Here is an 18,534-nt window from a genome sequence, read left to right as displayed (position 1 = left end):
ATGGCAAGGGTAAGAAGATCTTAGTAGAATCACGGATGCGGTTTCCTACAGTGGTGACTGTAAAAATCAGTCCAGAGGCTGCTAGTAAAGGACAGTTCTTTTCTACAAAAACAGGCGCTGGTCAATTTGTCTGCAGCAATTCATTCTCATAGTCCTTCTCAGCGACATACAGCGGAGAGGACAGAACAGTTCGGCAAAATCTGTCTAGTGTTTTTCTCTTCGCCAGACTGCGCAGCGGGAGTTTCTCATTGTGGTGTCCGCGGTCTCGTCAGAAAACGAGTAGGGCAAAAGGTAGTGACGCTGCATACAACAGTGGAAGCTAGCAGGCGCGCAGCTTCAAAGAAGTCCGCGGAAGCACACTTCACCTTTTTTGTCGGAATGAATCTCAGGACTTACGTCTTACGGGGCTGCTAGTCGTACACTCATCATTATGCTCACTTGATCCCATTACTTGTGTGTTCAGTAGGTATGTAGGGGACAAACAGACGAAGAGGGGGTTTCAGTTGTGCGTAATCTAATTACTGGTAGCTTTTCAGGGGCGTTCGCCAGTCTCGATGCCCTATCAATATCTTGATGTAGCACCCGTCCGTCATTCTTTTGCTGCAGTGCCTACCGTTTGTCAGCTAACGCGGTGGCCCCTATTCGAATATTCCTCCAGGGAAACGAAGACAGCTACTGCTCTCGGAAAGATCTGATCGCACACGTACAGTGCGCTGGGCTTTCGCTGTCACGGTTACTCCCCACCTCATCCGACGATCCCGGCGCCGTATTGTACGGATGTTCCTGTATGGAAAAGAAGAGTCTGTAGTGACGTCACCACAAACAAGACCTCGAACAAGAAAAACAGACCCACTCAAAAATTGCGGCTACAATACGAGGGGTTGGAGCTTCAAAAACAAGGTGACAGTTTACCTGTAGTACTGAGCAAATGTCACAAGACTAAGGAGAGAGGCAGCAATGAAAAGAAGCGATTTTCCGGCTTTCCCGCACGCTGTTCATAATTCCTCCGCGCCCTCGCGAGCCAGGTTCACGCAGAGATTGTGTGATCAGGCCGGCACGCCACAGTCCGACGGCTCAGAGGCAAGAGAAGACAGAAAGTTCCTCACTATTGTGGTCGCCGGGGAATCATCGATTGTTCACGTTGATTCCCTTGTGTAACTAGCATTACTACTGTTGTCTTGCCTGTTCAGGGTGGCCTAACTATCATTACTACTATCCGACAGACACCAAGCACCATTCACATAAGGGCAGACTCGGTACTTGACCACACGTATTCAAGTCTTTACCCTTCCCCGTCCTCATCAATCTCAATGCCGCCACTGGAAGCAAGGTCTCTAACATGTTGTTGTAAGAACCCCCCAGCTACACTTGCGCCCCCGTGCCCGGATACTAACAGGTCCCAAGTGGTCTTTTCTTTCTGATCTTCCGGTGTTCGCCCCGGGGCTCGTCCCTCGGACGGCCGCACGTTTCCACCCTCCGCCTGTTCGTTCGCTTCGGGTTCTCCCAAGCTGATCTCTCCTTTCGCAGTTTGGAAAACACCGCTACCGGTGCCACTCTCGTGGCCGGCTGTGCTCATCGAACTGTTCATGCCCATCCGCTCGAACACCGAAGGGAGGGCAGCGCGATCGGATTTCGCTGGACTGCTGCCTGTGTCGCCACTCGCCGGAAACTCATTAGTCCCACTGGCGTCCCCAGCGATGCCTGCTCTCAAGACGTGGGTAGGTGGCCCCGAGGAAGCGCCAGTCGAAGAGAGGCTTGTATCTTGGTCCGAGGCAGCCATATCACCGGGGCGCTGTCGTTGTTCCTCCCGTAGCAGAAGCTGGTAGGCTTGTGCACTTGTGCGCGGCATGGCCGACAGAACTGAAGATATCTCAGAAGACAGTCTGTCGCTTGAGAGTGGGTTACTTGTTACATCGGGGCTATCACTGAAGCCACCTCTCACTTCGTTGCTTCCGGTTCCGTCAGCTCTTTCAGTGAGCCTCGTAGTAACATGAGGAGGTTCCCTGTTCTCGTCGCAGTGCACCCCGCTCGTTGCAGCGTGAGCACGGTCATCGTCAGTATTGCTACCATTATGATCATGATGCTGATGAGTAGCAGCAGCTCTGTGGCCTTGGAAAAATGGCAAGTATGCCTCCATCTGATCAGCTGGCGTGACGGATGGAGGGCCGGGTTGAAATCGACCAAAGCGCGTGAATACCTTTTCTTCTTGCTCACCTCGGCCTTGCAACGTCATCTGAGGAGGCGCTGCGCGACTCGAACTCGCAGCGCTATTCTCAGAACTGTACCTATCACTAATACTTCCGGTGGCAGGCGCCTGGTGAAGACAATGAGAATTGACAGCTGTTGGTGCCGTAGACTCGAGACATGGGGACTCTAGGGCACGGACTGATGAAGTCACGAAATTTGTTTGAGGAGGAGTCCGCAAAAATGTGTGGCCCTCACCTTTCTTTCCGGAGTTGGTTGTGACGGTGGAAGTACTAGCAGAGACGGTCCGGCCGATCATTCCCTCAGATTGCTCCTCATTCGTCGTTTGCTGCTGGAATCGACTTCTCTCTTGTTCTTCTAGGAGTACCTGTTTCGTGGCTTTTTTCTTTCTAAGTTCTTGCACGAAGTCCGTTAACTCCTCTTCTGTCAGAAACAAGCGGCCTACGCGCGCTAGCTCCACTTCATCGAAGATCTCTTGGCCGCCATCTACACTTGTCACTCGAGTGCTATCCTCTTGAGCAAAATCCCTTCCGCCTCTTACGTCTCTTGTTCCTTGGAGATCATCCCTGTTCGACACACTCTTCTCAACGGTGCCCTCTCTTTGTTGTTGGCCATCCCGGTGTTTGCCAGGGACGGGAGCACCACTCAGTATTAACTTCGATTGCGCTTCTTGCTTACCTTCACTCCCAACGAGAACCTTCCCACTACCTTCACCAAAAATCCCCTTTGCTCCAAGATCTAGGGAATTTGGAGCTGACGGTGACGCCATAGTAAAAGGTGCAGCCAGTAGATCTGGTCTCACACCTTTAGCTCTCCTCTCGTTGATTGCTTCAGCAGCTGCCGCAGCAAGTGCACGGGGACTAGGAGCATCGTGATGATGTAAAATTTCCGCTCCCCGTCTACGTGACTTCCTGTTACTACTAACAGCATTGTCATCATCGGCAGTGACTGCTGCGGCAGTTGCTTCTGCCATGGCTTCAGCTATCTCCTGTGTTGGCGCGGCGGCAAGGAGTTGGGCACGCGGATCTGCTCCCTTTACCATTGTGTACGCGCCTTTATCGACAGCTCTCTGAAGGTGGTCTCTAGCAACTTCAGCAAACGCTGTTGGGTTAGCTATGGCAGCAGCAGCCGCTGCTGTACAAGCTTCTGCTGCTCGTGCTGGCTCATGAGGAAATGCTTCTCTGAATGGTTTGGATATGGATGTTGACTCATTCTTTGACTCTTCGATAATAGCTAAAGGATCGTGATAAGTGTTCGAAGTTAGACTTGGAGGGGGGATAAAGAGAGACGTGTCCGGTCCTGCTCCCTCGTTACTCTGACCAGGACCATTAACTAGCTTCTGATATTGACGGAACATGGCTAACTGCTGGTCTCTCTGTTCCTCAGCGCAGACTTGACTGATTTGCTGCTCCCTCTCAATCTGATCTAGTAACTCACGGGAAAAGGCTCTTAGCCATTGATGCTCACTCGTTGGTTCTGAATCTACCGCATCCGAGTTGTCATTTTCTGCTGATCTTTCCCTATTTGAATGGTCGTCGCTTTTCAAACACTTTCTGTCCGCGGGATCCGTCCTATGTTCTGTGCACTGAGTCGGCGTTGGGCGTGAGAAGTGATGTAGGGGGCCTGATCCATATGAGCCTTCTGCGTCGTCGCTGTCACGCGTGAGGTCTGTGATTCCTTCTATAGGAGGTAACTCGAAGGACGGGGAATGAGAAGCTGTCGACGAAGGTTGATTCATCTGCGGGTGCCGTTCAATTCTAGGAGAGGAAGATGAAGAAGAGGAGAGCTCAGCAACATCTCCTCTTTCCCCCCGAGGACGCTGCCGTCCATGTGGCAATGATATCGCATCGTTTTTGCGCTGTTGCCAACATCTCGGAGTATGGAGAGTGGATCGGGAAGAATAAATCTCGACATTCTCCTGAGAACGAGGCTGAAAAGCTGGGCCTGACTGACGTATCACTCGCTCTCTAAGTATCGGGACGTCCGGGTGCTCTCGTTTTTCTCCTTTACTATGCGAAGACCTGGCCTCGTTACGGTGCTCTTTATCTTTTGGTAGCAGACTTTCGGAGGATCTGCCTCCATTGGTTTCTACACTCGGGCCCCAGGAAGACAACACATGGTCTTCTACATTCACCTCGGACTGTTGGGGCTTCCTTATCTTCTGACTACTCCCTCTCGTACCTAGGACGGAAGAAGCCTTCTCCTTCACTTGCTGCTGTCTACCGCTGGCATCCTCCCTCTGTTCTCTTTCTCGGGGTGTATGCTCATCTATTTCTTCCTCATCTACCGGCCCTCTGGCAATACTTCTTTTTCCATTGTCTTGAGGGTTTAGGGGGACTCCCTCATCAGCTTCTGACTGAGTGTGGGGGGAAGGTCTCTGGTTCCATCCTCGTTGGAGTTCTTCATAGACTTTCGTTGCAATGTCCAATTCATCGTCTTCTACTTTTCTTTGAACTTGGGCGGAGATAGTTACTGTACCGCGAGACTGCCCCTGCTGATGCTGGTGAACCTGCTCCTGCTTCTTTTGACACTGTCTTCTCCATTCATCATGAGACTCTCGAGTATCTTGTACCCCATCTTGGGACGAAGGTGTACGCGAAGGACTCGCCATGTTCTTATCTTTCTCATGCTCACAAGCCACTCCGAGAGAACTTTCATCGTTACGACATTCTCCCTTTGCTTGCTGAGGCAATATACATTGATTCTTCACCTCGTTTTCTTCTGACGCAGAAACTTCTGACGATGACAATTTTGACTCGACAGAGTCTTCTCTGTTTGTTGTCTTCGTATCGTCACCTTTGCCTACTTTCTTCTCGTCTTTACGCGATATGCTTTCCTCGATACTTGACAAGAAGCCCGCGGCAGCTGCTGCTGCGTGAGGATTCGGAGCGAACAAGTGCAGCAATTCACGTGGAGGCCCGTGCCAGGCTTTTGCATCCTGGATGAGTTCTAGTGCATTGGGCTGAACGGTCCGAGGAAAAGACAGAGAAGAGATGAAAAAGAAAAGATTAGGCGGACGAAGTTTACGAGGAAGCAGATAAGCAAAACTTGGGCCGTTGTATGTACGTTAACATGGACGATACCAAGACAAGAAAAACAGCATAGCCAGAGGTGTCATATATTCATCCAAGCCCATGAGAAAGTAGCGCGGAATGTCCAGAGATAAGGCTAGAAGAATGTCGTCGAGTGTGCCTAACTCAACCTTGCTACGGTCCTCCTGTCTTGCTCGGTATCCTCCGCCCCTCTCTCATATAGCAAGGGAATTGCATGCATAGAGAATATATGCTTCGCTTCTGATACCCGCCATGTGTTAACAGAAAACACAGAAGCTGTCCAAGAGTTTCTACCCTCAGACACTTGATACAATACCATAGTATACACACGTTGTCATGAATCCTTTCATCTACCTACCTAGATACAATCGAGAACAAAGACCCTCATTTCACACGCAGAGAATGAAAAAGAAAGACTCCGGAGATCTCCAAACAATGAGACAGTATCTTCACAAGTCGGCTACGCTGGGTGGGCTGAATGCAACCACCAGGATCTGGTTGCAGTCGATGCGCATGAAGGCGGACCTGTGAGATTTCGATTACTAATGCTAAGAGATGCAGTGAGTCATGTAAGGCATATCGGGAAGATTTTGACAAATCCGTTCTCGCCATGGAGAGTTTTCTTTCCGTACCGGTTGGTTATGCATGTAGATTATTTCCCCCGCCGGACTGACTGTGCTTATATGTATCTGTTATTGCTTGCCAAGACAGTCTACAGACAGATAGATAGATTAGATAGGTAAATTAGATAGAATAGACGGATTGGATAGATAGGTAGATAGGTAGATAGCAAGGGATGAAGATGAATCAGGCCATATGAGAAAACATACCTCGTTTTTCTGATACATACTAGCGACTTCTTTTCTCTTTCCCTTCGTACTGTGTCTACGACTTACTCGGGTGAGGGCTTGGCCCATAATGATTCCGTCAAACCCACTCTTCGCATATTTGATCATTTGGTCAAGAGAAGATACCCCGCCCGAAACAAGCGTCATAACCTCTGGAGATAAAACGCTTCTTACTTCCAGTGCATGCTCCAAAGAAGGAGACAACTGACCGGAGTACCGATCCCAGTTGTTCACCTAACGCAGAAGAAGTACGTCACTCAGCCACACAGAAGGAGAGAAATCCTACTAATGGGCGGGCCAGGGCTCGAGGTTCAACGAGACGTAGAGAGAGGAATAGCCGCCACTACCATTGTTGCGCTATAAGCAGAAGAAGGATGTGTTAATACCAATGATGGATGTTCTTGCTGCCACAGAAAAGAAGGCAGAAAGAAACAGCGAGGTGGCTGTTTGCTAGAGGCGCAAAGTCATTCCATCGATGGGATGAAGAAGTGTCAACAGGAGGAAGAATAGATCGAGCCTACTATTCTCACAGTGACCCTGTGATCTTACGAGGATCAACAAATCTATGTATACCCTCTCACTACAAACGTACACATAGCGGCGCATGCAGTTTGAGAAGAATTCAATCCAACTGCAACCGCTTCACCGCGAGGTACGTCAATACCCAAAGATGAGGAAGGGAGGGACCTCACTGCTTGCTGTGATATGTCAAGAAGAGTCTCAAGTATCGCGACTCGCCGTAGACTTCATTTCTCTTTCCATACACTGTGTTTCTTTGGTAATACACCACCACGCGTACCCCCGTCAGGAAAGAGGGCGTCGTATGCTGCTGTCCAAACATCTATGCAGGTGAACATATGGAGTTTCGAAAAGGTGCTTTCTTTGCGACAAGAAAACAAGTTCTTCTATAGACAGAAGAATGGGTAGGATGCTGCAGCACATGCAGGAATACAGGAACAGAAGTAAAGAACATCAAAATGCGAGAAAGTCATATACATGGCTCCTGGGTATGAGACAGTCATGATCGACACACCAGAGGGGTTTCGCGCTTCCCCCCATACTTCTTCTTACAACGAATAAAGTAGCTCCTGCTTCTTCGGCTTGTCGAGCCTCAATCACGTCATGAACTTCAACAAGGGCTTGTGTCCCCATTAATGCACATGCAGCTAAGAGTTCATCCAGTTCCTTGCAGACAATGCTGAAGTGTAGGTACACTCCATCAGCTTTCGCCTCAACCGCCTGAGCTATCTGCGTAGTCCATTCATTTCACATGAGAAGAGAACTCCAAGACGTGTGTTCTTTCTCGCGCTCTGTTGTTGCACGTCGGCCACTCTTGTGAGTCTCTCACAGGGGCTCTCTAGCTAGCTGGCTAGCAGCCATATGATAAAACAGAGAGCAATAAGAGGACACGTGCTAGAACGAAAAACAACGGCATAGAATCCTACTTGGAGTGGCAGCAGGAGCCGACGTACCATCGCGATATAGAAGATAGACAGACGCGAAGATCAGTCCTCGTGCACGCTCCTTTGAAAAATCTATACCCCCATCAGCAACAGGGAGAGTACACTACACGTCTCCGTTGATAGGGGCTTAGCTCTTGACTACTCTGGCAGCGAGGACAAGTGGGGAGTATCACGGGGCGGGGCTGTAACGACCGTGACTAGAGGCGTGTTACGTTGCGAAGAACAAGACATTGAGACGGAGAGAAGTGGAGATCTTTGAGCAGTGTGGCAGCAGTGGTAGTGGTAGAAGGGAGAGAACAGAAACTTCAAAAGGATCTCGGAAAAGAAGTACAAAGATCACCCTCAACTTCAGGCTTGTTTGGAAGACTATCCTTAGCTCAGTCAAAATGGGGTTGAAGCAGAAAGACACAACTTTCATCTTTCGCCTACTCACAACAAAAGATCAGTTCATGAGATTCCAGAGAAAAGACAGGGTAGAGAGGGGACCGGACGGAGAGATGTATATATATATATATGTATTTATATCCATGTAGAGAGATACATATGGGGTATTGCTTTCCTTCCTCACTTGAATCGGATGAATGATGATATCCTTCATTACTACAGCAGGCCGATCAGCCCAATTGAAAGCACCCCGCAGAGCCTTGCATGCATCTTCTAGATCGTCATAGCAACCTCCCCATCCTTCCTTGTTTGTATTCACAAGGAGAATATCTGCTCCTACACCAATAACATAACAAGAAACGTCACCAGACAGCTGCTTCTCTTCATGCCTCTCTCTATGCCTATGTATATATATATATATATGCATATCTGCTACAGGACCTTTGGAAGAACCAGAGCACTTCCTGTAAGCGTATCCGTCTATCTACCCGTTTCCATCCATCTACCTACTTAAGGAATCTCTCTGTCCCGACAAGGTCTTGCCACCATGTCACACGACGAAGGAGAAGCTGCTGTCTCTGCCTTATCGGAGATCTACGGCAGGATAGAAAGTGAATGCTTGAAGAGATGTGTATGTACCACTGTACTTCCTGGCACTATATTCTCTCCTTCTTCTGTTCACCGGGGCGAGCAAGGACATCACGCCTACACCTCACAGAAGCAAGCACTTTCTGGAGCAGGGACGAGAAGAAGAGGTGGATACAGAGACCGCGATATCATAGAAAGAAGCCGTAAGGAGGAGGGCTGTCCTGAACTACACGATCAGGCTCTACATGGAAAACATACATCAGTTGAAACATATAATCCTATACGAATGAATTGCGAGCATACTCACAAGGGACCGCGCAGTACGGAGTCAGTAGTAATCCAATATGCTTTCGTTTACTTGAATGATAGTAGTCTTACAATACAGATAGGTGTAGGGAGTCAATCTTGAGCGAGATGTGTTAGCTGAAAGCTGACAATGCCCCGTGTATTTGCATGCCTCGGTATAAAACGGCTGTCACTTTTTTCTGTAAGACAGCTCATGAAGCTCCCAACAAGAGATTCTTCTCCTCTACATGAATAGATAGATAGAGATAAAAAGTGGCTACTGCCCCGTGAGGACACCTAGTTGATGCTCCTGTCATCTTCCCGTATCCTTAGCTATTCTTGCCTCCTCTTGCATATGTTGAGTTTATTGCTAAGCACTCATCCTTCATTTCTCGTATTCTTCTCCGTACCAGCCGTAGCGCAGTCGACAGCAACATCTCCCGCTTTCGAGAAGGATAATCTTCGCGGGTTGACAGAGAGATTTGTGCAGCTCCGCCGTTTCAAGTCACACCCCACACTCATGCGATGAGGTATATCAGCCTCCTGAAGAGCTTGCTGTGGATCGATAGGTGCTTGGCCCTCATCATAGTAACTCTCACTATTGTCCCTATCACCTCTCTGACTAGGAGACTGCTTCCATGATGATAGAGGTAGACTCTGTGAAGTTGCATCGCTGCTCCATCGACGAGAATTCATTTCACGAACACGTTCATGAAGAGACTTTGATTTCCCTCCTTGGATTCGCATGCTTTCTGCTAATTTCGAGTTCAGTGTATGGTGTACATACGCCTGACGAAGAGTAAGAGGGTCAAGGAGATCACCATGTTTCTCAAGTAAGAGCTTCACCTGGAAAGAAATGCACACGTAGACGAAAGATTCTTGAATTCAAGAGGAGAGAAGACTAAAACTCTGTAGAAAGGAGAAGGTTGTATGTACACTAGGGACACTTTCCCAATCAGGAAAGACTTATCCCTTCATGCACACGTGCGTCGTCATTACCCGTGGTCTGCCAACTGCTCCACATAAGGTTCCAAACGCATTCATACATATGTCAAGAGAGAGAGCAAGAGAGAGAGAAACACTACGCATACGTACATATATACATATATGTGTATCTGTTTATCAGTACGCATATGGATCCTATCTCCGTCGAAGAAGTGACCCAACTAGATCACCTCGGTCAGGAGACGTGGCGAAGAGATCAGCAGCAGTTCAGGAAAGATCGAGAAAGTATGCGCTGAGAGATTGAAGGAAAAGAACATCTCTCCGTCATGGCAATGAGGTGTGCTGCTGTAGCCTCAAGACTGAAGAGGCGCTCATGCACAAGGAAGATACCGCCGGAGAGCTAAAATGAACTGACATCGATCTCGCCTTTTTCGAGGGTTAGTTGGAGGTAGCCAAAACTCAAGCACATCGGCTACCAAAGAGAGTCTTCCGAGTTCTCAAGTTGACCAAAGAGAAACGATGAAGGTCCACAGCAAAACGATAAAAAGAAGATGAATGAGCCACAGCACGATGTGCATATACACCTACGTGCAACCGAAATAAGGCTTCCTCGCTGTGAGAAGGACCTGAGGATCTCCTTCGTTCTTGGTGAGAGTTCACGAGCACTTGGTCGCTTATCATACACTACTGAGGCTATACACGACCCTCCTATATGATACATGAGATTTCGAGATCTATGAATACTCTCTTGAAAGCAAGTTCTTCACTTTGTGATGTTTTGAAAAGTCACGAGCGAGCGCTTTACAACGAAGTCAAAAAGAGTAGATGGTCCCCGTCTTTTCCAGACGTAGTACGTCGAACAATACCTCATATTGCTTCGCTTCCAGAAGCCGCTTCAGCTGATCGAAGGCTTCTGATGGTAACCGCCGATCTCGGCGCATGGCCTGAAGAGACTTCTGGCCACTGCGAACTTCGGACGGCCCCCATCGTAGAAAGCCACGAGTCCGATGATCTACCTGTCTTATACTTGTTTTCTCAAACTCTTTTCCTGAGGAGAGTAATGCCGGACTACTTGACCTTCTCCTGTGACAAACAGGGGTAGAGGAGGTTACGAATGGATGAGAGGGCGGCACCGCAGTAAAAACGGTAGAAGAAACATAAGAAGCTGTAGACTTGAAGACGCGGTTTGGCGGGAGTGTCCTTGGTCTATCAAGCCGAGTTCCATTTCGAATGTATGTACGTCGGAAAATCTTATGACGAAGTAGTCCTTCGTGTGCTGAAGATACGCAGAGACACGAGCTCTCCTCTAGGATAAGACGAGGACGAGGATAACAGGCTGTCGGAGAGGACGGACGAGAGGAGAAAAGACGATAACGGCAAAAAGAAGACGGTACGACAAAGAGGATAGGACACGTGGTCAAATGTCTATCTTGTTGTCTTGGAGAACGACTTGTAGGGCGTGCAAGTAGCGAAGATCTTGGAACGCCCAAGTAATCTACGGTGCGTGTTCCGGGTGTACGTACACCCGAGGTAGGCCTTCTTACTTGGCCCTCGGTCACAGTATTCGATCCCCCATCCGCCCGCCGGGAGCGAGAAGAGAAAAGCCGTGGCCCCGAAACACTCCCTAAGACTGTTTTATATTGGTGTGCAGAACAGCACTTATCCCCTGCTGTCCTTCTTGGATGGCCGCGAGTTCCACCCCGAGCGACTGGCAAGGGACGGTGTGGAATGACGGGGTCGGAAGTTAGACGAGTGAATCCGAAGGATTGAGGCGATGGCGTTGAAAGCGAAGAGATGCCAGTTCTCCTGTTCGTCAAGGACGACAGACAAAACGAAGATGCACACCGGGTTGACGGCGGTGTTAATGCTGGCAAGCCTTCCTGAGGGAGAAAAGAGGAGATGATGAGCAAGCGAAACGACACGAGCCACGACATACACACCGCAGCCGGCGGCGGCGGGAACCGCATGTTAAGACCCCAGAGATGCGAGACGAAACTAGTAAATGGCCGAGGGCATGAGTTTTTTCTCACAAGGGGAAGCTTGCCAAGAAGAATGAAGTCGTGGAGTTTTTCTTGAATTAAAATAATGAACTATTAGCCTATCTCCCAAGTCCCGGAGTCCCAAAGACAACAGAGAGTCCCCCGCATGCAGCCAGGGGACTAACCCTAGTGAAGAAACGAGAGCAGGAGCGGTGCCGAATAGTGTTGCGGAGATACGTGTTCTCGTAGTAAATTTTTGCTGTTATCCGGGAGGAAAGAGGATCTCTTGGTTGGACTGGAAAATCTGGAGGAGACATGAATCGGTGTGTGCTCCTCGTGTCTCTGTCAAAAGGAGACTGCATGCCTCGCTTACAAGACAACAGCGGGCACCTCGGAATCAAGCCCGTTCCCATCAAGATAAGAAAGGAACTCTCGAGATACCAGCGTGCTACTTCTTTTGTCACCCCAGCTGTCCTGTAGACCTCGTTTGCGAAGTCGTCCGCACTAAGAATTGCATACCCTAGTGCTCCCGTCAAAATAACTCGTTGTGAACGGCTATAAACAAGGGATGTCTTGTCGGTTATACAACAGAGTATCTCAATGTCAGTTCAAAGAATTAGAACAGCTGCGTTTCTTTCGGTTTTCTTATGAACAGAGAAATCGCTTGCCGGCTACACAACAGACTATCGGTATGGACGGCTCAAAGAATTAGAACAGCTGCGTTTTTCTCGGCCTTCTTTTGACGCACTGCCGTCCCACTTCTACTCCCCTGTCCGCGTTCAGTCACACGTAGAAATGCGAGCACACCCTATGACGGGGAAAGAGCATACACCTGTGTCTTCTCAAACTCTTTCTAGCACCATAATCTCGAGAGCGACACTAAATGGGAGCCTGTACTGTGCTTTAAGATGTGTGTGCCGGCTGAAGCGGCAAGCGGTCATGCAAGAACTTCATGTTTTTCGCTCCTTGGACTAGACCTCGCCGCGCACCGCCTTGGTTCTTTGTGATAAGCAAGGCACAACTCAAGCACCGATAGGCTGAGCATACTGGCTTGCTGTTTGTCTACCAGCCCCGATTCTGATGCAGAACTAAAGGCTTGAAAAAACGTGAAAATTAATTGAATGGGGTCTCTTGAAAGACTTCACAGGTACTGTTCCGTTTCTAGTCCTTGCTTATCACAAAGAACCAAGACGGTGCGCGGCGAGGTCTAGTTCAAGGAGCGAAGAACATGAAGTTCTTGCTGCTGATCTCTTTAGAGAGGAGGAATGACTTGACGCAACGCTTACCAAGCTCAAAGAGAAATGAAAAATCCAACGAGTTATATCTCAGCTACAGACAATTCCCGGAAACATCACGGGCACTCACGGGGTTTCTCGATCCCGGAGAAGGGACGACAGAAACACTTCGATGGAAGACACCCGGAAGACACACCACTGAAGAGACGGCGGAAACCAGCCATGGTGTGAATATGCACGGCTCCGTCCCGATCCGCGGTCTCCAAATAGGAGGATTTTTGTTACTCAGAAGTATGAACGAGAGAGAAGGAAGGAGTCAGTTCAGAAACACCCTCAACCACACCAATAACCCCTATATATGCTTGTCGCAGTGGAGACCCTACTGTGGAATACCTGCATGTAACACTTCTCCTATGCGGGACTATAAGAGCATGATGAAGGAACTTCCATTGAATCTCTGCATGTGAGACCGGCCAGACATCCTTCTTCCGACCCGCTTGAACTGTTCGCCTATCGTGATTACCGTGTCGGCATTGCGCGATCGGACTCCCAGATTGCCTCTACAGGAGTCAGATGTGGGTGCCTTGATATCTGCCTGGTGTGAAGACGAAAGAACAGAAGTGATGGAAGTTACAAGTTCCTCCTTTGACTGGCATGAAGGCAAGAGTGTTTACGCATTGCGACTTCCATTCCCTTGGTTCTCTAGATATGACTATGTGGAGTTCTGTGCTGCGACGGCCCACTTTTCTCTTCAATGTGGAATGGAAGTTCTACGACCTGGTGTTCACAAAAAACTGGTTGAATGTCTTCCTCATCCATCATCGCTTCATGCTGACGCCATAGAAAGGCTTGCCAGCTGATGTCCTGATCGAATCCAATGTAGAATATGCTTGGGACAGACAGTCCTATTCGTTGCTTCGAACCAGTGTAGTCCTTCATTCCCCGACTTCACATCATACCATAAGGATTGATCTAGGTTATCGCTGAGGCCGCCAAGAGAAGAAGAGTGCTTTCTGGGCTGACTCAATGCGACATCATACAGAGGGATCTAATTACCTTGATAGGCAGTGAATCTTACCTGACTCCCTCGAACACCTTCGCTGGAGTTCTGAAGGAACCAGAGTCAGACCCAAAGCTCTTTCCAGCGGGGGTTGAAAGGAAAGCTCTTCTAGCTAGCAGTTGGGCACTTATAGACACTCTGATGCGACATGTCCGGTCCGAATGCTCACGGGCATTGAGGTCGTCCTCATGGGTAATATGACACGCGGGAACCCTGCATGTTCTGTCCGGTTGACTCGCCTAGATGTTTTTCCAACTAAACTTACCAATCAAACCGATAAGGGAGAAAGAAAAAAGGTGTCTATCACCCATTTCATGTCGAACACTGAACATGTTCACAACTTTGGGAGTTCTCTGTGGTGGGAAATTTGTCATTTTTTCAGCTGCCACGTTTTCGCGTTCTCCTCCTTGGCTTGGTAGCTGGTCTTACCGACCATCGATGTCAGTGCATCTGTACTGCTTTTAGAGTTTTCATCTCCGACATCAATCGATTCCAAGCACACAGTGCTCGCATGCATCGGCCCCCTCAGAAAGTAAAACGACGGTTGATGAATACCACCAAGAAAAGAAGAAAGGAGACAACCAGCTCACTAAGAGCAAGTGTAGGTAACTATCGGAAAATTCCAATAAGCGCCTTGCCAGGTGCCGTTTTCCTGGTGAAATCCCTTTATGAAATGAACCGGCCGATCTGTCAGTCACTTTTCTCCGCTTCCTATTGACAAGAAAAGCAGTGCGGGCCACTCGGGGGTACAATACGCATGCATCTCAGAAATCTCGTTAGAAGCGGCGGGGCTCCTTTCTCATTCTTTTTCATCGCAGTCTGTAACAGAAGATAGGCCTGGAGTGTTGTGGATTAAGAGAGGGATAGAATCTAAAGGAGTCTGTTGACTAATCAAGTGTGGGCCTGTCATAGTCGAGTATTCACGCTGGTTCGCATACTCGTGATGAGCGATCCACTCACGGCTCGCTTCAGGTCGTCTGTCTCTTCTGTCCTCCCCCTCAAAGACGACTTCGTATCTACAGAGAAGTGGAGACACATAGATTACATCACCTCTTTCTGGTGATACCTCCGTATGATGTCTTATAGCTGCGACCTTAGTCAAAATTCTACGGCACTTTCCGTTTCTCCGCATTCTTGGATCTCCCGGACACGACTGCTGCAATCCAGAGATTGATCATGTATCATTGTGTTTCTGGGGGTTCTCACCCATGATGAATCCCCCCTTACAAATTACACTCACGATTTTTCTTCAGCATGCATGCAAATGTAACATATACATATATATAGGATTATATGTGCATATACATACATGTGGTTAAACATCTTCTACACTCACTTCAACACATGATAGCAAGTACACATAAGGAAAGATGAGTTTCGTGTTTCTCCTCGAGCGGTCTTTCCGAGACATCCTCCTATGCCTTAGCAAAGGTAAGAAGCATCCGTGGTCTTTTTTACTTCCTCTTTTCTCTGTTCCTTTGTTGCTTTGAAAAGAAGGGTATGCGACTCTACTTTGCTTCTATCTTTCTCTTTTTTTCTCTTCTCTAAACAGAAGTACAGATAGCAGAAACTTTCGACAATTCCTGTATCATTCTCTCTTCCTAACTTTCTGGGTTCCTCACGTTTGTACGTGTCCTTGTCCTTTGAAGAGATGTATGTAACGTGAGAGACGTGAGGGGAAATCCATGCGGCTGACCTGCCCCGATTTCTCCTTCCTCCTCATTAGAAGGCCCTTGCTTCACATGCAGAAAAGGAGGTGCCGTATTGATCAACCAGAGCAGAACACGGACTTCTCATATACACACATATACCATATATGTATATCTGTAGGTACACGGCGTAGAAAGTGGACGTCTTCAGAGGAAGGTCTTGCAGAACATATAGAGCGGCCAGATGCCTACAAATGTCGCTGTAACGGGGAAGAAATAGTCAGCACGTGGGTCAATCTGAATGAAAGAAGAGAAAGAGAAAAGACAGGCCCACAACACACACAATAAGAAAGAGTATCATGACGAAGTCGTTCCCTGCTACTCTCCTACTCCCATGGTACTCTCTGATAGACACACCATACTCTCTAAAAAAGGGCAACTCAGACAGATACGCTGTACCGCTCACATCATATCTATCTTTAATCTATCTATCTTTAATCTATCTATCAATCAGCGTTTCCATCGTCGTAAAGAGACAGATCCTTTCGACCAAGCCTCCTCGCTGTTTTAAACCCCATCATCTCAAGGCAACCCCCCCAGGACCGCAGTACTTCCGTCTGCATACGTAGAAGTTCAAAGCCTGTGGCTATATCTTGTATCAGCTAACAAGCACCATCTGTTTCATTCCCTCCTCTCAACATCTGATGCATCTGAGGTGTACGTACACCACAATCACGGAATACAAGAACGGTGACGACCCTAGCTCTCTATCATGAAGAGAGAAAACGACCAACCGAACTACGACCTCGGACCACTCGTCTCTCCCCCCTCCTCATCATGGAGATAGGATGACAATGAAGAGTCCTCTCTCGAGAAAGAGAAGAAACGAGAGAGGAAGAAAAGAAGAAACCTTACATATTTCCTGAATTTCGATCCTTCCTCAGGTAGACGTATAGGCATGCGCCCCTTCATGCCTTCCATCGTCGGCCCCGCACGCTCACGAGGAGCTCTACGGATTCCGGGGATACGTGGCGGCGGGAGAATCGAGCCTGCTAGCTTTCCGGTCTCTCCAGGGTATGTCTCAGGCTTTGAAACTACTGTCTATGAAGAAAGAAGATAAAAAACAAAAATACTTGCGGAAATCGATGAGCTATACCATGATATGAATGAATGAAATTCGAATGACGAGAGGTATTGCGCGCTCATCTACGCTATACACTGAGACAAGAGACGGTCGTGTCACAGGAGGATTCAGATGCCTCTGTTTGTCTATCTATACATGTATACACTTTGAAGTCAGGGGGTGTGTCTAGATAGATATAGGAATGAAAAAAAAGAGATCGGAAAGAAAATGTAAAGAAAGGTTTGATCAGCTCAGTGTGGGCGAGTCCGACGAAACAAGGACTGAAGTTAAACTTTTGACAGGTTCTTTCTCATCGTTCCTTGATGAATGTGTATCTATGAACCTCTGCTTGGAAATTGTTAGACAAAAGCATCTTATCGCTGTGACCCATACGACCCCTCTACCCATCTATACATGAACATACCATACACGTATGTATACATACACTTATCTATACATTTCTTGGTAAGTCCCACGTACGTAACTATCTATACACATACATCAAAGTTGAATCTAAGCCTTAGCTGGGAGTATAAGGAGATGAGATGCTATCGACAAGAGCCCCGACATACATACAGCTGTGTCGCCTCTTCCAATGTATCTTCCCGGCTAACCATGAAGAAGAATTGCACATAGAAACAGGTGTCATGTAGAGATCCTGTCTCCCTGCTTGATGTGTGTACGTAGTCTCGGTCGCAGTATCTGTCTTCACAAACATACACACACATTGAGGGGTTGTAACAGAAAGATCATCTACTGCTCTACACACGCAGGAGAGCCACGTAAGATCAGACTTGTGCTCTGTCCCTATAGAAAGACAGCGACTTCCAACGGGACAATAGAGAATTTCTGAAGTCTAGACGTTCCATAAAAACGGCAGAAGTCCCTTAGGAAGCCTCTCCACATACAGCAAAAACATGCACGCGAGGCTAACAGGCACATAAAAGAAGTTCGATGTATGAAGATAATGAAATCAAACTGGTGTTTTTTTCCACCAGCTCATTGCTTCAACATACACACGAAAAGCTAAACTGCCACATTGAGACAGATAGCAGAGAAGAACGTGTCATAACGAGGCATACTTTGGGAATGGCCTCAGCAGTTTCCATGAGACCTTTAGCTCCTGAGGCGACGGCATCAGTTACTTCTTTAGGCTCGACGGGGATAGTACGAGAACCTGATGGACCGAAGGGAACCTTGACAGCAAAGAACTTCGCAATGGATGCCTGCTGTGACGCGGAGACCAACCCTGGGTTTCGTAAAGCTACGCTCGGGGCAGAAGAGAAGCTGGTGATCCTTGAAACGTTTGAAGCCGCCATCTTTCAACGCATGCAGAAGGACAGAAAAACGAGGAATGAACTGAGAGAAGCCAACGGCAGGATGAGCCGCCGTGAGAAGAATCTTGCGGGTGTTTGGAAGTAGACGACCGCACAGACACAGGCAAGAAGAAGATACACTTTGCGAAACGAAAGCGCTAAGAGAAGAAGCGGCTGAAGAGAGAGAAAGCAATACTTCAGACGCTGAAGGAGATAGAAAGGAAAAAGTTGGATCCTTGGAGAGAGAGGTCACGAGGTGCCTATACACCCGACGAACTAGGCTAACAAACACGAGATGAGCTCTCTGGTCAGAAAAAGATGGAACTTCATGAGGCTGAATCTCGGTTGAATACGGTCTCGTCTTTCGAAAAGTTCCACACCGCGTGGTATGTATGACGAAT

The 18,534-nt window shown here is 48.2% G+C and overlaps 2 protein-coding genes across 2 annotated transcripts; both read right to left on the bottom strand.

The window, feature by feature from the left end:
- Positions 1-774: 774 nt before the first annotated feature.
- Positions 775-11,352, bottom strand: CSUI_004677 (indole-3-glycerol phosphate synthase domain-containing protein; the record flags this gene model as incomplete). Its single annotated transcript, XM_068064862.1, has 7 exons — positions 775-5,167; positions 6,155-6,340; positions 7,178-7,354; positions 8,138-8,289; positions 9,237-9,672; positions 10,638-11,047; positions 11,316-11,352. Coding segments are annotated over 7 exons (5,283 nt in total), but the record flags the coding sequence as incomplete, so codon positions are not given.
- A 4,076-nt stretch (positions 11,353-15,428) lies between these two features.
- On the bottom strand, positions 15,429-18,534 carry CSUI_004676 (uncharacterized protein; the record flags this gene model as incomplete). Its single annotated transcript, XM_068064861.1, has 3 exons — positions 15,429-15,991; positions 16,610-16,795; positions 17,900-18,534. A coding segment is annotated over one exon (567 nt), but the record flags the coding sequence as incomplete, so codon positions are not given.

The sequence above is a fragment of the Cystoisospora suis genome (genome assembly GCF_002600585.1).
Source record: "Cystoisospora suis strain Wien I chromosome Unknown contig_2217, whole genome shotgun sequence".
In the NCBI taxonomy this organism is placed as follows: Eukaryota; Apicomplexa; class Conoidasida; order Eucoccidiorida; family Sarcocystidae; genus Cystoisospora; species Cystoisospora suis.
The sequence above is the reverse complement of the archived record's forward strand: the minus strand, read 5'-3'. Positions and strand labels throughout refer to the sequence as shown.